The 19,771-nt window shown below is 37.3% G+C and overlaps 1 protein-coding gene across 1 annotated transcript in view; it reads right to left on the bottom strand.

Annotated features, from left to right (window-relative positions):
* TM9SF3 (transmembrane 9 superfamily member 3) overlaps nucleotides 1-19,771 on the bottom strand; it is a 70,652-nt gene that overhangs the window by 45,872 nt on the left and 5,009 nt on the right. The window contains exons 2-5 of the mRNA XM_026493768.4: nucleotides 14,027-14,222; nucleotides 4,347-4,469; nucleotides 1,177-1,337; nucleotides 65-142 (exon numbers count right to left, since the gene is read on the bottom strand). Coding sequence (XP_026349553.1) covers nucleotides 65-142; nucleotides 1,177-1,337; nucleotides 4,347-4,469; nucleotides 14,027-14,222 — 558 coding nt within the window. The remainder of the gene's footprint in view (nucleotides 1-64; nucleotides 143-1,176; nucleotides 1,338-4,346; nucleotides 4,470-14,026; nucleotides 14,223-19,771) is intronic.

Genomic DNA, 19,771 nt, shown 5'->3' with positions numbered 1-19,771 from the left:
ATGCTTGTTAATGTTTGTTAAACTGAGCACATAATGAATGTCTTAAAATACACAATTTACCTACCCTGTGTTGAAAAAAGGATGGATCAAGATATTTGTCAAATCGATCTTCAAATTTTACATCTGACTTTTTCCATTTCACCTGAAAAAAAAATTTTCACTTAAAAAATAAAGGCCGGTAAACAAATTAATAAGCTGATAATAAAGCCCTGAGCAAAATTAGGCAAGATTTACAGACTTAGAACAAGAAGCTAGAGAAATGGTGGAAAGTTACTGCCAATTTGAGAAGCTGAAACACGTAAGATGAAAAAAAAAAAACTAACCAACTTTCCTCTGCATTAACAAAACTTCCAAAATACATAGAGGGATCATTTCAGTTTTCAAGGACTACTAACTATTGCTGACTTATATACTCTGATCTATTAATGTGATAAGAACTGAATTAACTAGACCAATTAAAATAAGAATCTATCCATCTTTGACTTTAGATTGCATTCATTTTATTACAATTATCAAACTTCTTTGTAAATTCAGTTACATAAATATCATTTGCACTAGTTACATATGCATAAGCTTAAAAAAAACTTTCAAAAACTGGCTACTAGCAATGGATTCACACTAGCTATCAGGAAAAAAACTGGTGAAGAGAGAGGCTACCTACATCAGATTTTTCTTCTTTCCACTATTTTTAATCCTAATGGAACAGAATTAACTTGACAGTTGCAAAGAGCTCTGACTAGCTCTTACTCTGCAGGAGTATCTTATTCCAACTGATAAAGCAAAAACATGGTAAACTATACCAATCCAGCTATTTTCAATACAGCATCATCTCTATCTGCAACAGTAAAAAGGAAAGAGAAACAACAAGGTATACTGCAATCTAAAAATATAACCATGAAAAGACACGGCTGGCTTAGCCCTAACTGCTCAGTTACAACGGTAAACTTTGTTGAAGCCAATGGTAAATCCTGCAAGTGCGTAAACTGTATCGTATTAATACAGACCTGAAGCAAATCTCCCTGCTTTTAGGAGGCTTACTTACATACATTAAGGAAATACAGGTTTAGTAATATTCTGTTGCACCCTATTTTCATTTACTGAAGTAGTAAAACACACTTAACTATTGCTATTAGGTCACAAACACTTCTTCCTGTACACAATTATTTTAATACTTACTGAATAGGACATCTGGATTTTAGTATTAGGAACCAGTTTCACCTTTCCTTCACTAGTTAGATTAACGTCAACAATTCGATTTCCATTAAAACCTATTTCGAGTTTTTTGTACGTCCAAAGATAGTAATCTTCTCCATTTTCATCTGCTTCACCAACAATACCTACAAAAGAAGTAACACTTTATATAAGGTAATATCACTTAATGTTTAAAATATGTTAGAAGCTAAAAGCCCATAAAAAAAGTTTTTATAAACAAGCAATATTACCATTATTCTTCATGGTTAGAAAAGGACAAAAGTACAGGCTAGACTTCTACTCTTTGTTAACGACTTGGCCAACATAAACCATGGTCATACCATGAACAGCTCAACATAATCTATCACTAATTTGATCCTCAAAGTTCATTGCTTTGTCATGAGTATCACCTTCATGGTAATAATTATCACCTTATATGTGTATACTTCCTAACGCCTGAAAATTTCAGGGAAGTATGGTCACCATCTGGCATGGTCACCCAGTTAGTAGTAAACTAAAATTAAAACCAAGTTCTCCAGAGGCCCAATGTAGCACTTTCTCTAATAACCTAAGATCTACATATGCCTAACTAAGCTGCACATACGTGTGTATCAGTATCAAAACTTAAAATGCCTCCTCTTTATGCTTCAAGTACTGGACCTATTCCTTGGGAAATCATCAAAACAAAAGGAGCGTAAGAGAAATGTTAATGAGGCACTAGTTTAAAATGATCATTGTGGTTTTGTTTTTTTTTTAAGATTTTTTATTTATTCATATGAAAGAGAGAAAGAGAGAGCACAAGCAGGAGGGGAGGGGCAGATGGAGAGGGTAGAAGAGACTCCCCGCTGAGCAGGGTTTTATCCCAAGACCCTGGAATCATGACCAGAGCCAAAGGAAGACACTTAACCGACTGAGCGACCTAGGTGCCCCTAAAATGATCATTTTGATCATAGTTTGGGATATTGAAAGAAGACCCAAACAGTGTCAGGACAACAGGTGGTAGCTGTTCTCTATGTTCCCTACCCAAACATATAGACTTCCCAAGAGCCTTATCCACTACAAGTAACTACGTAGGGCCTTCCCTCTATGGTCAGTGCATCTCATTAAAGTATTAGGGGGAAAAAAGATCATGTCTTATTAAGGATTATTTGCTTATTAACCAAAGTCGTTCTCTCAAACTGATGCAAATTCAAGGAATACAGTTTCATTGTGTTTGAGGTTGCAGAGGGATAATGAAATCCTTCTAATGATTAATTTCATCAAGGTTTATTTACCTATCTACACTGAAAACTCTGGGGGTGGAGGCGCAATTACACCAAATAAGAAGCTGTTCTCTATGGGGCTTTTAAAAGACACTGAAACACTTACCCCAGAAAAAGGCCAAGCAAGAATTTTTTTTCTGACAAGAATTCCCATAGTTCAGACCTTCTCGGACACCCAAATGTACTCTCCTAAACATGGCAGACCCTAGAATCCCAGGGCTAAAAAAGATTTACTTTAGGACAGGAAAGCACAGCTGCCATGTTGCTAAGGAGACCCACGGAAATGACTGAAAAAACCCTAAGGTTCCAGACAAGAAACCCAAAAGCAATGGAAAAGAACACGGGAGTAACCTTCTCTCTCACCAAAAAAAAAAGAGGAAACCCTGACTAACGGGTTCTCCTGAACTACAGGCTCAGAAATCTTGAGTGAATATTCAGCACATCTTCTTGCTACCCTTGGAGCTGATCACAGAAATGCCTGTGTTAATGTAATACTAATTACAGTCATTTATATGAAACGCTTACTATTTATACCTAATTAACATGCAACAGAGTAGCAATGATGCACACAATTATATCTTGAGATTGACTTTCTTACAAATTTTATCTTGGCACTACATTAAACTCTGGTCTGATATTTTCAGTATTTCAGTTTGCTGCTCATGAATGTAGTAGTCTGCTAACAATTTTAAGAATTCGAATATTCATTATACAAAGAACAGGTGTCCAAAGGGGAAGGAAAAAAAAAACTAAGAGAATAATATGATCAAACACGCTGGCTGATAGTTGGCTGTGCTTTGCATTTAAAATAATTTAATCAGATTCTTAACAAGTTCACCATCTTAATGCAGCCAAACCAGCTATGGGACTCTCCCTACCCAGTCACTCACTAGTACACATCTGGCAGAGCTCTGTGCCTTGCAAGCTGTCACCCATATGAGAAACAAAGGGATGAAGAGCAGCTGTGGTCCCCAAATGCCCTGCCAATTGCAGTAAGTATGCAACTACCCGGGGTTTTTTTTTTCCGCCCCTTTTAGAATATTCACTTACTTTAGACTGACTTGCTATGTTTATAACTCATTTCAACAGTACACAGATGTAATTCCTTTCCCTAATATCATTCTCCTGCAAAGCTACATGTAAATATATTCTTTAAAAAAAAAACACAAAAAAACCAACGACTTAAATAATGTAATCATGTCCAACACAAAGTTTGGATTTTGCACAGGTCTGTATTAACTATGCCATAGATCCTCTCCATTAACAGAGATAAATAAGAGCTAAAACATTAACCATTTTTAGGGGCACCTAGCTGACTCAGTCAGTAGGGCATGCGACTCTTGATCTTGGGGTTGTAAGTCTGACCCCATGCTGCATGTAGAAATTACTTAAAAAAAAAAATCTTAAAAAAAAAATGAAAAAAATTTTAAACAGATAGTGTTTTGGAAAATAACATAGGAACTAGTGAAACAAGGAATTCAGGAGACTGTCTTATCTAAAAACCATACCACCAGCTCCACATGAGAGAAAGCCAAAATAAAACTTCAAAATCCTATCTAGTTCCTTTGTATTTGACAGAATAAGTCAAAGTAAGATATGAAAAAAATGGGGGAAGGGAGGCTATTTCAGATTGTTCAAAATACCTTTTAATCCCTTGAATCTGAAAAGTTGTATCTAAAAGTTATATTTTGAGGGCGTTTCATACAAGGCTTAGCAATGTTAAAACCACTTCAAGTAAAGGGGACCGTAAAATCGGTTAAAATCATTCTGTGGAAAAACACTGAAAACACGCTTCCTGATTCAGAGTACAATCAATCACCTTAAGACTGGTGACATAAGTCGTGCTTATTACACAAATATTCCCAAACTTTAACCAGAACATACAATACCCACCCCATATTGGTAAGTCGTCTATGTACATCTGGTACCAGTAGTGATTCTTGATAGCGTACACAAACGCATCTCTCTTTTCTTTATCTAAGTCAATTTCACAGTAAGTGGCTGGCATCACATCATCTGCATAAGATAAAAACTGCAAATTAGCACACTGGTTTGTAAAACAGTTATAGGAAAAATAATGCAAGAAAAAAACCAACATTTCCTTAAGGTAAAATTTGTATTCCTAATCGTCGAATCCAGGTGATAACTATATGAGGGTTCAGTACAGAATTCTTTCCCTTTTTATGTATGTTTGAAGGTTTTTTCAAAGTAAAACAATTTAACCATCTTCCTTTTCCAAGATTATCTTATTACATGAAAAAATTGTCCTTTATATAAAGAAAACTATATAAGAACATTTATAAAATAATTTTAAATGGATGATTTGGTTTAAAAAACAAAAATAAGAACGCTTAAAATACATAAGCAAGTTTTTGTTTAACATATATAAAAACTCAAAAATAGGATCCTAATTAGAACAACTTCTAGCTTTAAGATCTCTGAGATCAATATTCATTTTTAACATTCTTGGAAATGCAAGACACTAGAGGCCACAGATTCTATGAGGAATCCCAGTGACTCTTCATAATTAGAAAGATTAAAATACAAACCTCTATCTAGCAGGTGTCACTGTTTATAAATTACCCAAAGGTCCCCTAGAGATGAGTCATTTCCACTCTTGACTGCTTTCAAAAATACTGCTACCACAATATTGTTCAGATGGTCTCTAACCTATAAACCTTTCAAAAATGTGCTTTCAAAACGTTCTTATAAATAGGTACTAGGGATGCAATGTACAACATGGTGACTATAGGTAACACTGTTGCATGATACATACGAAGGTCTTTAAGAGTAAATCCTGAGTTCTCATCACAATGAGAAAATTTTTTCTTCATTCTTCTCTTCTTTTCTTTCCACCTATTTGTGGCAATCATTTCACAATACGTAAATCAAACCATCATACTATATGCCTTAAGCTTATACAGTGAAATATGTCATTATTTCTCAATAAAACTGGAAAAATATGCTTATGGTCATTAGTTTCTAAATGAAACAAAACCCAAAAAACCTGCAACACTCTAGATGTCCACTGAAATTATTAAATTGTTTTCATATATTACTTACACAATGAGAATAAAAGATAAATCTTAACAACAATACAAAAAGAAAGCACAGCTGTTTAAGTTCTCCTGTACTGTATCATTGGTTATTAAGAACTTGAAATACGATTCCCCCCAAGAAACGACGTTAACTTTCTTAAATGTTGATTAAAACTTCTTAAACATAAACTGCAGCTGAACCATGATTAGTGGCCAACTACAATATTATTTCCATGAGAAACAGCAATCTGAGTTGTAACTCCAGACACTTCCAACTTGTCTCCCCAACCCTCAACAAGAGAGAACAGCTTCCCCTTATTATAGCTCAGCCCAGAGTGGGTACCCCAAGCCCACAACACCGAAGATGGCAGGAAACACTGAAGTCCCATAAAGGAGGGATAGGGAAATACTTTTACTCCCAAAGTAGGAGAAGATAACCACTTTGTTGTCTCCAACAACAATGGCTCCCATACAGATTTCCTTTCTATTAAGGCCCTTTTAGGCATCAAGGAATTTAGGATTTTCATAATGGCAAAAACTACGCCTGAGCAGAGAATGGAGGGAGGGTTAAGCCACAATGTGGCTATAAAGGGTTCTTCCAGCAGGAGCTAGGAGAAACGGTAGCAAGAGGTCCCCAAACAGGATTTCCATGGAGTGCAACACTGCACAAAGGGCAGCAGGCAACTACAGCAACAAGGGAAAAAAGAGAACCACAGGAAGGTCCAGGCTTCGGTAGCAACAAACGGCTGTGGGAGACCTCACAGTGAAACACTGCAAAGCCACCAAATCCCTTGCTGTTAAAATCAGACAGTCACTGACAATCGCCATTAACAATGTGGCGGTTTTATGTATGAAGTTCTGAGATATACAATATGGCACTGACCTGATAAAGCTTTTAAGATTCCTCATAGTGTGAACTGTGTTCAGCTCTCTCTCACCCAACTATCTATCATCCTCTCTCCCTATACTCCAGCCAAACTCAACTACCTGCAGTTCCCACACACCTTGTGCTCTCCTGGCCTCTGGACTTTTTTGCCTATGCTGGGAAGTCCACCACAAATGCCCATCCTAAAATACTTCCCATCCCCCTACCCTCTCCTCCACAGAGTAATCCTTGATTCCCCACCCCTCACACCTCTCAAACCCCACAGCCTGTCTCTTTCTCTGAAGTCCCATGGCTTTCTCTCCATACCTCCCTACAGTACCCAGGTCTATAACACTTATAACCTCATACCAGTATCTTACTTCCTCAAAAGACCATCAGGTCTTGAGAGCTATGTCTATACTGATTATATCCTTTTTACCCTGAGCTATGCCTGTTTCAGTACCCTGCACAGAACAGGCACTAAACAAATAAGCAAAAAATTTTAGCAAATTTTAAAAGCATGATTTTCCATTTATTTGGCAAAGGAAAACATGAAGTGTATTACAGTATGTATACACACATGCATCTGTGTATGATTAGGGTGTCTGCGTGTGTGTGTATATAGGAGAAAATGCCAATTTAAACAAATGAAATTTTTGAGCAGAGTTATCTCAGTATGATTCACAAAGAAGTCTTGAAGAGTATCTTTCACTGATGTAAAATCTAGTAAAGAAATGTGGTCAAAGGGGAAAACCTATCTTGATGGCAGGCTATAAAAAGGACCTTAGTTGATCATATTTTAATGAAATTCCTCTTGCAGGCATGTGGGCAAATACAAACATCACAAATAATTGAAGAGTCTGGTTGCTCAGCTAGAACAGCGCTTCTCTCGGGAGGGCGCCGCTTTGAAGGTAACTAATGTGATGTGCCTGAATATGCCAGATCATCATTCAGCGTTCTGCAGAACTGGAAAATCTCCTGAAAAATCTACCACCATAAATCACTGCTTTAAAATTATAAAAGGGCATACCTTTCTCAGACGAAACACACACCTCTCAATTCTGAAGAGGATGCAATTAAGATCTCGCCAGTGTAAAGGCGTTACATGAGGGGAAAAAACAAAACCAAAGGCATAAAGTGACAACTGTTAATACTGATTTTTCAAAAGCAGAGAGCAAGAGTAGTTCCTGGAAACTACCTGCCAATAAGTCTGTCATCAATTCATAATAACATCCCAGACTAATAACTAATAAAGCTCAAACAGAGAGTGAAAACATTGAAAAAAGAATGTGGTAATTATTTGAGTTCTCTAAGAATATATCATGCCTAGCTTTATTAGCTTTCTCTTTTGACAGCATTACCAAACTGGAAATCACAAATGCTCAACCTCAAATTCAACAGCACTTGGCAGTTTTTCATGAAGTCAATATAGACAGATTTATTTAAAAAAAAAAAAAAAAAAAAAGATAGAAACTTAAGAGTTTCAGTCTTTATTTATTGGCTATGTGAGTTAAAAAATTCATTTAGCTTCTGTAAACCTCAGATCCTTCAGCCATAAAACAGAGATAACATCTATGCTCTCTCCTTCCTAGAGTTGTTTTAAGGATTAAAAGTGTCAATACAGGGGCACCTGGGTGGCACAGCGGTTAAGCGTCTGCCTTCGGCTCAGGGCGTGATCCCGGCGTTATGGGATCGAGCCCCATATCAGGCTCTTCCACTATGAGCCTGCTTCTTCCTCTCCCACTCCCCCTGCTTGTGTTCCCTCTCTCGCTGGCTGTCTCTATCTCTGCCGAATAAATAAATTAAATCTTTAAAAAAAAAATAAAAAATAAAAAAATAAAAGTGTCAATACATTCACAGACAGTGTTAAGTTTCCTCGGGCTACACACCCCTCTGAGAATTCAATGAAAGTAATATTTCCCTTGCCCCCTCTAAAATGTACATTCACACAAAACTAAGCGTACAATTTCAGAGAACCCACGGACCCCTGAAGCCAGAGCCTCTGGTTCAACTTTGTACATCCAGAGAGTCTACCACACTGCTGGAAGGCAGGAAACACTTAAGAACTGCTGAATGAAAAAAAATGGACTGGACAATCTGGAATAGTCATGTTGAGCATATACATGAGTACTGATTAACTGACCAACCTATCTGCCATATATACTGTACAATTTTTTCCTAGATGACTAATTGGCAACATGCATCAAGAACTGCCTTAAAAATGTTTATATTCTTTGATTCACTAATTCCACTTCCAAGAATTTATCCTAATAAAAGACTCAGAGACGCATTAAAATACTTATGTGCTAGGGTAGCCAAATGCATTATTTCTGACAGGAAAAAGAGGTAAAAAGTAAAAGCAAGGAAGGAAGGAAGGGAGGAAAGGAAGAAGGAAAATAATCAGATTATCTTATAACTGGGAAATGGGAAAAATTACAATATCCAAGTTATAGAATACTACATAAACATATTTTTAAAAAAGTAATTAACAATATGAAGACAAGCTCATAGATGTTAAAATAAGAAGAGTAAAAACTAATTTATATATAACTTATTAAGAGTTAATAAGCAGTATCTGACAAATACTAAACACTATATGTTACACCAATTTTTTAAAATCAGATAAATAACATGAACCTGATTTTTAAAAACTCTAAATAATGTGGATGAATGTAAAGAAAGAAGGAAGGAAGGAAGAAAATGTTAATGGTAATTACATCCAGATGATTTTTATTTCCTTCTTTATATTTCTCTGTAGTTTCTAAATTTTATACACTGATCCTATATCATCACATCAAAATCAGAAAAAAATATATACATATACATCCTTTTGGGGAAAAAAGATAGATATCAATCTGGAGTAGAACAATGTTATCAATGGCTTGAATAAGAATTTGTAAAAAGCCCACGCTATTCAAATTTGCAGTTAGCACAAGGTTTAAGGAACTGCTAGCACCAAGAATTCAAAATACCTAGAATCAAGATTCCGTACAAGATTCAAATTATTTGGTCTGGCTAAAACACTGGGTAAAACCAGGAGGACAAAATATGGCACCGAGTTCCCAGACGTCCAATTAAACAAGGCAGATTAACCACAAGTATGTGTCTTTTCCCTCCTGAAACCCCATTAAAAAGTCAATAAAGGAATAAAAAGGATGTAGTACACAAGGAGAAGAAGAAGACAGTAAGAAAATATCTCAGCATATTTTTGGAAAATTGAAAATGAACAGAAAATAGCAAAGCAGAGGAAACCGTAACAGAAGAAAGGGGTTTGGTGTCACTGAACACAAGAGACACTTGAGACACACATTGAAAAGTAGGGAACAGATGTAGGGCTGAACACACAGGGGAACTGTATAAAAATACGTTTATGGAAGGCTTGGATGTCCAAGTCCCCTTCTCCACCCATTACAAAGCTAGATGAATAACCTCAACTCCCCCTACAGTAGACCAGAGGCACCTTCTCTTAGAGACCACCACCATGGAGGCTGCAGAATTAGGGACTGCAGGGAGAGTAGAATCCAGGAACTGAAAACAGGGTGGGGGGATTAACTTAAATAAAAATCTTTAGGCTGAATGAAAAGAACCTGCCACTTCCTCAGCCCTTTCCCCACTCTTGGGCCATCAGGCCTTTATCACCAGACGGCTATCTGGAGGGACACACTGCATAGTGGTTAAAAGCTCAAACTCTAGCATTGCATTCCCTAGGTTCAAATCCTTACTCTGCCACTTTCCATCTGTGAATCCTTGGACAAGTTACTTAACCTCTGGGGCCCAACTCCTCATCTGAAAAATAAGGATAATACACCTCATAACATTGAGGATGAAAATCGTTAAGATTGAGAATCCCTGAATTCGAAATATATAGGACTCTAACCGGCCCTTGGCATTTCTATCTGTAGTACTCTCAACTTATCATTTCACTCCAGAGAAGCAGAAGAAATACTTATGAAACAATTTCATCCCTCTGTTAAGTTGGGATATTCAAGGAAAAGAAAATTCAAATGAAGATCAATAAAACAAACGGGAGAAAAGAATCCTTTAGAAGCCATCAACTTTTCAACAATATCCTTCATTATACTGTAAGAATTCTCAAGTGAAGGGGAGGGGAGTGGACAGTGACCGCCCCTGGTAAGGAACTACTATTTCAGATCATCTAAAGATCACAGCGAACCAATTACCTAAAGAACAGATTGGCACAAACTGCCCAGGTGCTACACAGTTTATTGAGAGCTTACAATGTCTTCATAGCTAAGGATGCAAGAGTGAGCAAGAATGCCACTGTCCCTGTCCTAGCAGAACTAACTGAAGTACCCAGCGGGCTAGTGCAACAGCTTGAGATAAAAAATCAGTAAACTAATTTAACATTTCATAATTGCTAGTAACAAATTAAGTTGGAACTAGAGACCCACATTATGTGCTATCAGTATCCACATTGACGGCCATTTTTAAAATGTGAACTATGTATCAGGAACTTTGATAAATGCTCTACATAAATTACCTCACTTAAATCGAACAACTCTATCAAATGGATGTTATTTCCCTCATTTCACAGATGAGGACAATGAGATCAAAGAGGCAGAATAATTTGTCCATGACTACACAGGTAGGCAGAGGCGGCACTGGGATTTTATTTATTTATTTGACAGAGAGACAGCCAGCGAGAGAGGGAATACAAGCAGGGGGAGTGGGAGAGGAAGAAGCAGGCTCCCAGCGGAGGAGCCTGATGTGGGGCTTGATCCCAGAACGCCAGGATCACGCCCTGAGCCGAAGGCAGACCCTCAACGACTGCGCCACCCAGGCGCCCTCAAAGATACCCCATTTAATTCTGCCCTTCTCTTCTTAATTTTCTCTAAATGTTCTCAATTTTGTATTTTGTCTAGTGGTAGTATATTTATTAGGGGGGAAAAGAGTGGTGTGTAAAATCTCAAGTAAGAGGCATCCTACATTAGACTTAAAACTCTTATTCGTTCCCTAAAAGTCTATTTAGTGACCTTCACTTTATGATATACCAATCCATTTAGCCTGATGGAATCTACTAAATTTAAAGAAAGGTGTGTGTGTATATCTATGTGCACATGTGTGTATGTATACATATACACAGTATTTTCTAGTTTCAAAATATTTCCAAAATTTTATTTTCTTATGCCTTCAGAAGAACCTTTAAAAATCAAACACTTGAGAGATGAAAAGATTAACAATATAAATATTTCTATAATTCACATAGGGACAGAAGGTTCTAGTTTCTGTGGCATTATTAATATGCTGTGATATGCCTTGGGCAAATCATTTCATCTCTGGGCCTCACTAAGGGGAAATCAGATGACACAATCTCTAAGGTGCATCCAACCTTTAAAATTCTATGACAGTATAAATAACCAGGAAACCTCATAAAACATTTTTCAAAGCATGATCAACTATGTGTCTGAACAGGGCAAGCAAGGGACTACAGTAGAAAGAGAAATCTAATCAGCATTTACTTTTTCATCTGGACCACTTAATTTAGCGGCTCCCTTAGCAGCATATCCGCGTTGGAGGTGCAGAGCTGACAAGACTCCAAGGAACCGCCAGCTCTTGGGGAATAACACCCGGCCAGTTCTTGTTCTTTTCATCTAAAGGTGCTCAGTCCGAAAGTAAAGTAAACCTCACTTTTGTAGCCCATGAAAACTGTTTCCCTCTATCTAAACAATTTTTCCATCTCAGCCTCAAGGAACTCATAAAAGAAAAAAGGTGAAGACAGCTCTTCTTTAGTAAATAGGGTGAAGATTTCAAAAAGTGCTGAAATCTGTCCATGGTAGCAAAAGTAGGACTCAAGAGTTTTTGCCTATTCGCTTTGTCGGGTTCCTCTTCAGTAAACTAGAAATGTGCACCAAACACAAAAAAGGAGAAAGTTATGTGAATAAATGCAGGTTGAGGTGTTCAAAGATCCCACACTCTAAGTTTTCCCCTTACTTGCAATTAGATATTTAGGTTACCTGATTAAATTAAAATGCAAGCCTCAGGGCATGTTCACAATAATTTATAAAGTTACAGGCCAGGCCACTGTGGTTTAAATTTACAACTTAATTTTATGATTAAGCTTCAAAGAATATAGTGGTGGAGAGGAATGGGGGAGAAGAATGCAAATACATATACCAATTTTCAACAACAGTAACAAAAAATACTCTAAACACAAGAATAAAATTTAACCAATCAAAATTAAACATTATCTGTAAAATATTATTTTTAAAATATCTCAGTTCAGGGAGGCTGGGTGGCTCAGTCAGTTAAGCCTCTGCCTTAGGCTTAGATGGGTGATCCTGGGGTTCTGGGATTAAGCCCCACATTGGTCTCCCTGCTCAGCGGGGAGTCTGCTTCTCCCTCTCCCTCTCCCCCCCCACCAATGCTCTCTCCCTCGCTGGCACTCTCTCTCACTGGCGCGCGCTCTCTCAAATAAATAAATAAAATCAATCAATCAATAAAATCTCTCAATCACATCCTCCTCTCAAAAGTGCAAAAATACCAGAAGTCAGTTACTGTTAATGTTACACTTGTAGACAATGAACTCAAAATTAGAGTAAAGAACTTCAGTAAAATCAATACAGTAAAAGAAATAGGATTAAAATTCAAAGCTCCTGATTACAAGATCCAAGCTCTATTCAAAAATCAAGATGCCTAATCACAGATCCTGTAAAAATTCAATTACTCAGGCTTCTGCTTGTGGAGTTAAAAATGTCTATGCAGGAAATACACTCTGGCAAATTTCACAGAGGAAAATTAAAAGTTTAAACACACTTAAAGGGCCTGATAAAATAGATACCAGCAAAATAAATAGATGAGGATTTTTTCCAATTTTAACAAGTCTTTGCCTTGAATTTTTTGTTAAGATTTTATTTATTTATTTGTCAGAAAAAGAGAGAGAGGGAGCACAAGCAAGGGGAGCAGCAGGCAGAACAGGCAAAGGGAGAAGCAGGCTCCCCACTGAGCAAGAAGCCCAATGGGGGACTCAATCCCAGAACCCCAGGATCATGACCTGAGCCGAAGGCAGATGCTTAACCAACTGAGCCACCTAGGTGTCCCTGACTTAAAATTGAAAACCACACTACCCTACAGAAATTGAGAGAGTAAATTAATACACGCAGACTAATACATTCTGAGCCAATGGTACAAGTTTGGATTTGAGGCTTTACACAAAAATTTTAAGTATCCCATATACTCTGTTACATCCCTGAACCTCCAGAAATTACGAATCAATGAGGCCTTCCCCAACCACATATATCCAATCACTAGAGGTTTACCAGAAATCACTTTTCAGAAAGAAATGGGTTAGGGAAGTAGAATTTTCTTAACAATTTTTACTTTATTATTTTACAAATATTCCAAAAAAATCTGTTACTAACATACTTTTCTAAATGCAATACACTTAACTTGTAGATTAAAACATTTTTTAGAGTCTAGAGCCATGGTTCTCTAAGATCAATCAATGTCTGAAGACAGGTTTGGTTGTCACAACTGGAGGGTGCGACTGGCATCTACTGGATGGAGTCAGGAACTCTGCTAAACATCCTAGAATGTACAGGATAGCCTCCCACAAAAAGGAATTATTTGGCTCCAATGTCAACAGTGCCAAAACTGAGAAACCCTGGTCTTCAATCTAACTTGTGTTATAAGGACTATTAAGATTTACTTACCTTTGAATTTAATATCCAGACCACTAAATTCCAATTCAACTCCTTGAAGTGCTTCTCCCAGAGTTTCATGGTAATGACTGATACTTTTTTTTGACCCCACACAGAATGGAAGTGAAAAGTACTTATATGTCTCTTGGCGATTATGGTAGGGCCCAACAGTATTCATCCATAAGACAACTTCCTCTTTATCTTGATACTGAAACAAAAAAACAAATCGTAATATGTTTTTTTAAAAATCTAATTCAAATTAAGGAAATATTTGTTATTTGTTCTAAACAAAAGTGTACCGTCTTTGGGAACCTATAAAATAAAATACCGGAAGTTTGGGACGCCTGGGTGGCTCGGTCGTTAAGTGCCCTGCCTGTGGCTCAGGTCATGCCTGCATCGGGGTCCCTGCTCAGCAGGAAGCCTGCTTCTCCCTCTCCCACTCCCCCTGCTTGTGTTCCCTTTCTAGCTGTCTCTCTGTCAAATAAATAAATAAAATCTTTAAAAAAAAATACTGGAAGTTTATTGTAATCTGATGATCAATGTCCACACCTTAAAAAAGACACTTGGTGAATTTTACACTTGTAGACAATGAAGTCAGAATTGGAGATCAAGACCCTGAGATCAAGACCTGAGCTGAGATCAAGGGTCAGATGCTTAACCAACTGAGCTACCCAGGCACCCTGAGACTTGACGAATTTTAAAATTTTATCTTCTGACTGTGGTCTCAGGCAGATCCACCTTTTCTTACTTTGTTTTATAGAGGGCATTGTATAAACAAAGTCCAATAGCACACAAAAGTCCAATAGCACATCAAATAATGATGAACCCAGAAACATTATTCACCATGCTAATATGGACATGGAAGGAGGAAAGAAGATCAATAACTTACCCAGAAACTCATGTTAATCATTAGAAACTAAAAAATTTAATGTTGCTAGCAAGCACAAATAAAATTTCATTTACTTTCTAATCTTTTCCATGACCACTAGTCAAAGTACTAGAAAGGATAGAAATGACTAAACAAGAGGAAGAGAAAGCTACGCTACGAAATCTCCACAGTCCATTCAAGCCATCATTCTGTCCTTCCCCCCTCATTAGCCTGAAAGACATACACTGTACGCATATTTCTTTGAATAAATAACTATGGCTCTCCCCATCAGTAAATACGTATATAGCTAAATCTGGAGTGTGGTCCAATAACTTTGGGTAGGTGACTTCACCTTTCCAGCATCCAACTGGGGGATGTGCCATAGATTTCTAAGATCTCAAGTTTAAAATTCCAGTGATTCTATGAAAAGCAATTACCCAAATAATTTTAAAACTAGTAATCCTAATCAGAAATAAAAATTAAAGACAACACTGGATAGAATTTCAGTCAACTAGTAGTGTAGAGTTAAATCACTGAACAATTAATTATTCACGGAGTGCCTGCCACATACCAATAATTATATTTGTAACTGAGGATACAGCTTTGAACAAAACATGTTCCCTGCCCTACTGGAGCTCAGAGCCTAAGAGGAAAGATGGACATTGAACAAACAATTATAATAAAGTAAGGTGCTATGGAACATGTTAAAGGAAGCTGTCAACTAACCAAACTACCAAATTCTTACCTCCAGTCCTCCATCTAAAATATACAAATGTTTTTGATCAAAATCCAACCTCTCCAAAAACATACTCATCCCACCCAAATCTAGCCTTTCTTTCATCTTTGTTTTTCTAATGGTATCACCATTCTCTCAGGAGACTCAAACCCCAAGTCCCTCTGTATTCCAAAAAACACTGACTTGTGTACTCTTACCTAGAGCATCTGCCTCTTCCTTTTGATTCACGTCACCAGCACCCTATGGCTTAGATCTAATCACCTCGTCTTCAAATATAATCAATCTCATTGTTCATATAAGATATCATCCAGGTCATTAAGAAAGTAATAAACTATCTTACTTTTTGAACATATGAGACACATACCAAGCATAGTGGTATTAAGCATACAGTTAACTATTGAACAATGCAGGGTTAGTGTTACCAATACACCCTTCAGTCAAAAATCCATTACGTAACTTTTGACTCCCCCAAAACTTAACTACTAAGAGCCTACTGTTGACCAGAAGCCTTACCGGCAACATAAACAGTCCATTAACACGTTTTGTGTGTTATATGTATTATATACTGTATTCTTAAAATAAAGTAAGCTCGAGAAGAAAAAATGTTAAGAAAATTAAAAGGAAGATGGGGCACCTGGGTGGCTCAGATGGTTGAGTGTCTGCCTTTGGCTCAGGTCATGATCTCCATGTCCTGGGATCAAGCCCCATGTCTGGCTCCCAGCTCAGCAGGGAGTCTGCTTCTCCCTCTCCCTCTGCCTCTCCCCTCTGCTTGTGCTTTTTCTGTCTATCTCAAATGAATAAATAAAATATTTAAAAAAAATTAAAAGGGAGAAAAGATACATTTTATCATACTGTACTGTATTTATGGAAAAAATCTGCACATAAGTGGACCTACGCCATTCAAACCCTTGTTGTTCAAGGGTCAATGCACAGATAAATAAAGTACTGTCCTTTCCTTTAAGTTCACAATCCACAGTTGAGCCAGACAAGTAAATGATTAATGATGAATAAGAGTTAAAATTAAGGTAATAAAGGGCTATTGTAGCAACAATAAAGGAATGATTAATTCTGCCTTGGTAGAGAAGAGTCAGAATGAATAACAATATAGAAAATCACAAGCTGTTTCAAGTGAATTCAGAAAAACAATTATAGATAATCTTCACGTATGAAGGAATGAATCAAAGGTCTGAATATATCCATACATCCCTTTTCAGTTGACAAAGCTATGTATGCCACCACTCTTCCATCCAATGCTCATAGTCACACAGCACTAATCAATCAAGGTACTCCTTTCTGCTAAACATAACAGAGATGGTTATAGCATAAGAATTCTCAAAGCAGTGAGCTAAACCAATCGATTATCAACTGACCAGAGCTGGTATTAGAAATGAAACCTGCTTGCTAGGCAGAAAGCTCTCTGCATAGTAGAATGTACACAAAAATGATTTAATAAACACGATGGGAAAACACTGCAAAATGATGAAATGTAAAGTTCACTAGCAACTTACTAAAAAAAATCTTGAAGTATGTGTACTGACTGATATGTGTACTGACTGCAATGGTACCCTTTTAGAGAAGAAAGAAAGCGGAGGTAACAAAATACATCCACTTAAGATTAGAATGAACAAGAGGACCTATCAATGAGGACCTTGTCATTAATCCTGCTGAGTCCACAGCAACATTTAAATGTTACTTGTGAAAATAAGCACAAAAACACTCTTTTTATAAATTCTAATACTCATAATTCCTTTAAAAATACACAAAAACTTGAACATAAATACTTGTTAAAATAGGGCATTCATTTATTTTATACAAACTGAAACGTATGACTAAAATAACCGAAGGGTCAGAGTGTATGTTAACCCATACATTCTGAAGCCACTTATTTTAGCCATTCATGAAACCTGAACAGGGCAGGAGACTTGTGATGACATGATGGAAACTGCACAGTCACAAAGCCTATACCATTCTGTAGCCACAGAGTCCTTCTGGGAAAAGGACTGAAATAATAATTAGAAATATATACACATATGTAACATGCACACCTTCATACAGATACATACACACACACACAAGGGGTGTGGTTAGGGTGAATATTAAGGCAAAAATGCTTCTTTTCTTTTACATCGCTCCTTATGCAGACCATGGTCAATATAATGAACTTACAATGTTACTTTTCATTGCAGTTCTTGATTATCTCTGAGAGTAAGTGCTCCCAAGACAAGAGTTCTTTTTCAAGAGAGAAAATGTGTCTTAAAAACATCTTGAAATTAGAAAATATCGAAAGGAAGACTTCACACAACTTTTTAAAGAGGAAAAAAAAAAAAGCCTTTCCTTTCCCTAAAGCTGCTGAGAAAGTCCTTGACCTCCACCAGTCTGTGGGAAAAGAGCAGCAGGTAAGGCTCTTCTCTCTACCTATGGCCAAAAGGCTAACCTAATTCATTTTCAAAACATTCCATGAAGTCCTAGCAAGCTCTTTTTAAATCCTTTCCTTCGAAAAACTCTTGAGTTGGCCAATGACACTGAGAAAGATGGAGTTTATAACTTACCTGCAGAGTGTAACCAGAAGAAGGGGAGAAAAAAAGTCAAGGAGGCACAGCAGTGGATCAGGGAATCCCTGAGCATGGCGGTAGCTCCTTCCATGAGGCCTTCCTGGGAAGCAGCCAAATGACAGGAGGCCAATTCAGACTACCTACGTTCTTCACCTTACCGTTCCATTCATTTTCCAGTTCTCAGAAGAGTTTCACTGTTACATTGAATTTCTGAGCTGTCCACTCCAGCCAAAACGGCTTATAATACGGTCTTCCCTTCCTTTCCTTTTCTACCTTGTTTCTCATGCCATTCCCCCAAATCTGTAATGCCCTCCTTCTCTCCACTTAGCCAATTTCTACTTACCCTTCAAAACTACTCAAATCGTTTCTCAAACCCTCCGATCCTCAGGTAAAGCCTAAACAGACCAATCCCTAACATGATCTCACCATCTTTTCTGACACTATCATTAACTAACACTTAATAAGCACATACTATGGGCTAGGCATAGTTCTATGGTCTTTATATGAAAATTTATCCTTGCAAAATTTTTTAAGATAGGTCTTATTATTTCCCCCTTTTACACATTAAAATAAACTAAAGAACACAGATGTTAAATAATTTGTCCAAGATCATACAACTAATTAGTATCACGCTTACAAACTTGGGACTACACTTTCCCTAATCCCTAGTCAGTTTCATTAACTAAAGACCAAAAACTAAATGAAGAAAATACGACAAAAGTACAGTTGTACAAAGCAACTAAAGACAGTACTGAATAGCGAACAACTTTTCCATTTCAACCTTTAATCCGCCCTAAAGAAAAAAACCTTCCTCAGAAACTACTTGTGTTCTAGTTTCCAAAGGCAAGACCTTTATTCTCAAGATGTCACCAATGTCAAGCCTCTCTTAAATACTATTTATGTGCTGGGAAAGCGGAGACACAGAAGTTTCCCTTCTTGATAGAGACCATGAATTACGTTTTCTCAGGAGGAACACTTTAGGAGATAGTGGTACTGTCGTACTCATGTAGAATCTGAATAAAGAAACGAGAATTTATATACACAGACCAAGGACTAAGGGCTCAGAATAAGCACCCAAATGCCACCACTTTCATGGGTTGAGGTAAAAGATACACGTTTGTTTTAAGGGGCGCCTGGGTGGCGCAGTCGTTAGGCGTCTGCCTTCGGCTCAGGGCGTGATCCTGGTGTTCCGGGATCGAGCCCCACATCGGGCTCCTCGGCTGGGAGCCTGCTTCTTCCTCTCCCACTCCCTCTGCTGTGTTCCCTCTCTTGCTGGCTGTCTCTCTGTCGCATAAATAAATAAAATCTTTAAAAAAAAAAAAAAAAAGATACACATTTGTTTTAAAATACATATCTGAGAAAGCAAAATCTAGTTCTAAGTGTTTCAGAATCACAATTTCAATGCCTTTTATTTATTTAAAACACATCAGAATTTTAATACAAATAAATTATAAAATATAGAAGTATATTTTTGGATAGTCTCTTGAGATAACTGTGCTCTCTCTCTCTCCCTCTCTCTCAAAATAGTTTTGTACCTAAATAAACTTTTAGTCTACCATAGAGTACAGCTGAAAATAGGACAACGAATAATGGCATTTCCT

This window comes from Ursus arctos, unplaced genomic scaffold, assembly GCF_023065955.2.
Source record: "Ursus arctos isolate Adak ecotype North America unplaced genomic scaffold, UrsArc2.0 scaffold_7, whole genome shotgun sequence".
NCBI lineage: Eukaryota > Metazoa > Chordata > Mammalia > Carnivora > Ursidae > Ursus > Ursus arctos.
This window is presented reverse-complemented; position numbering and strand designations above follow the sequence as displayed.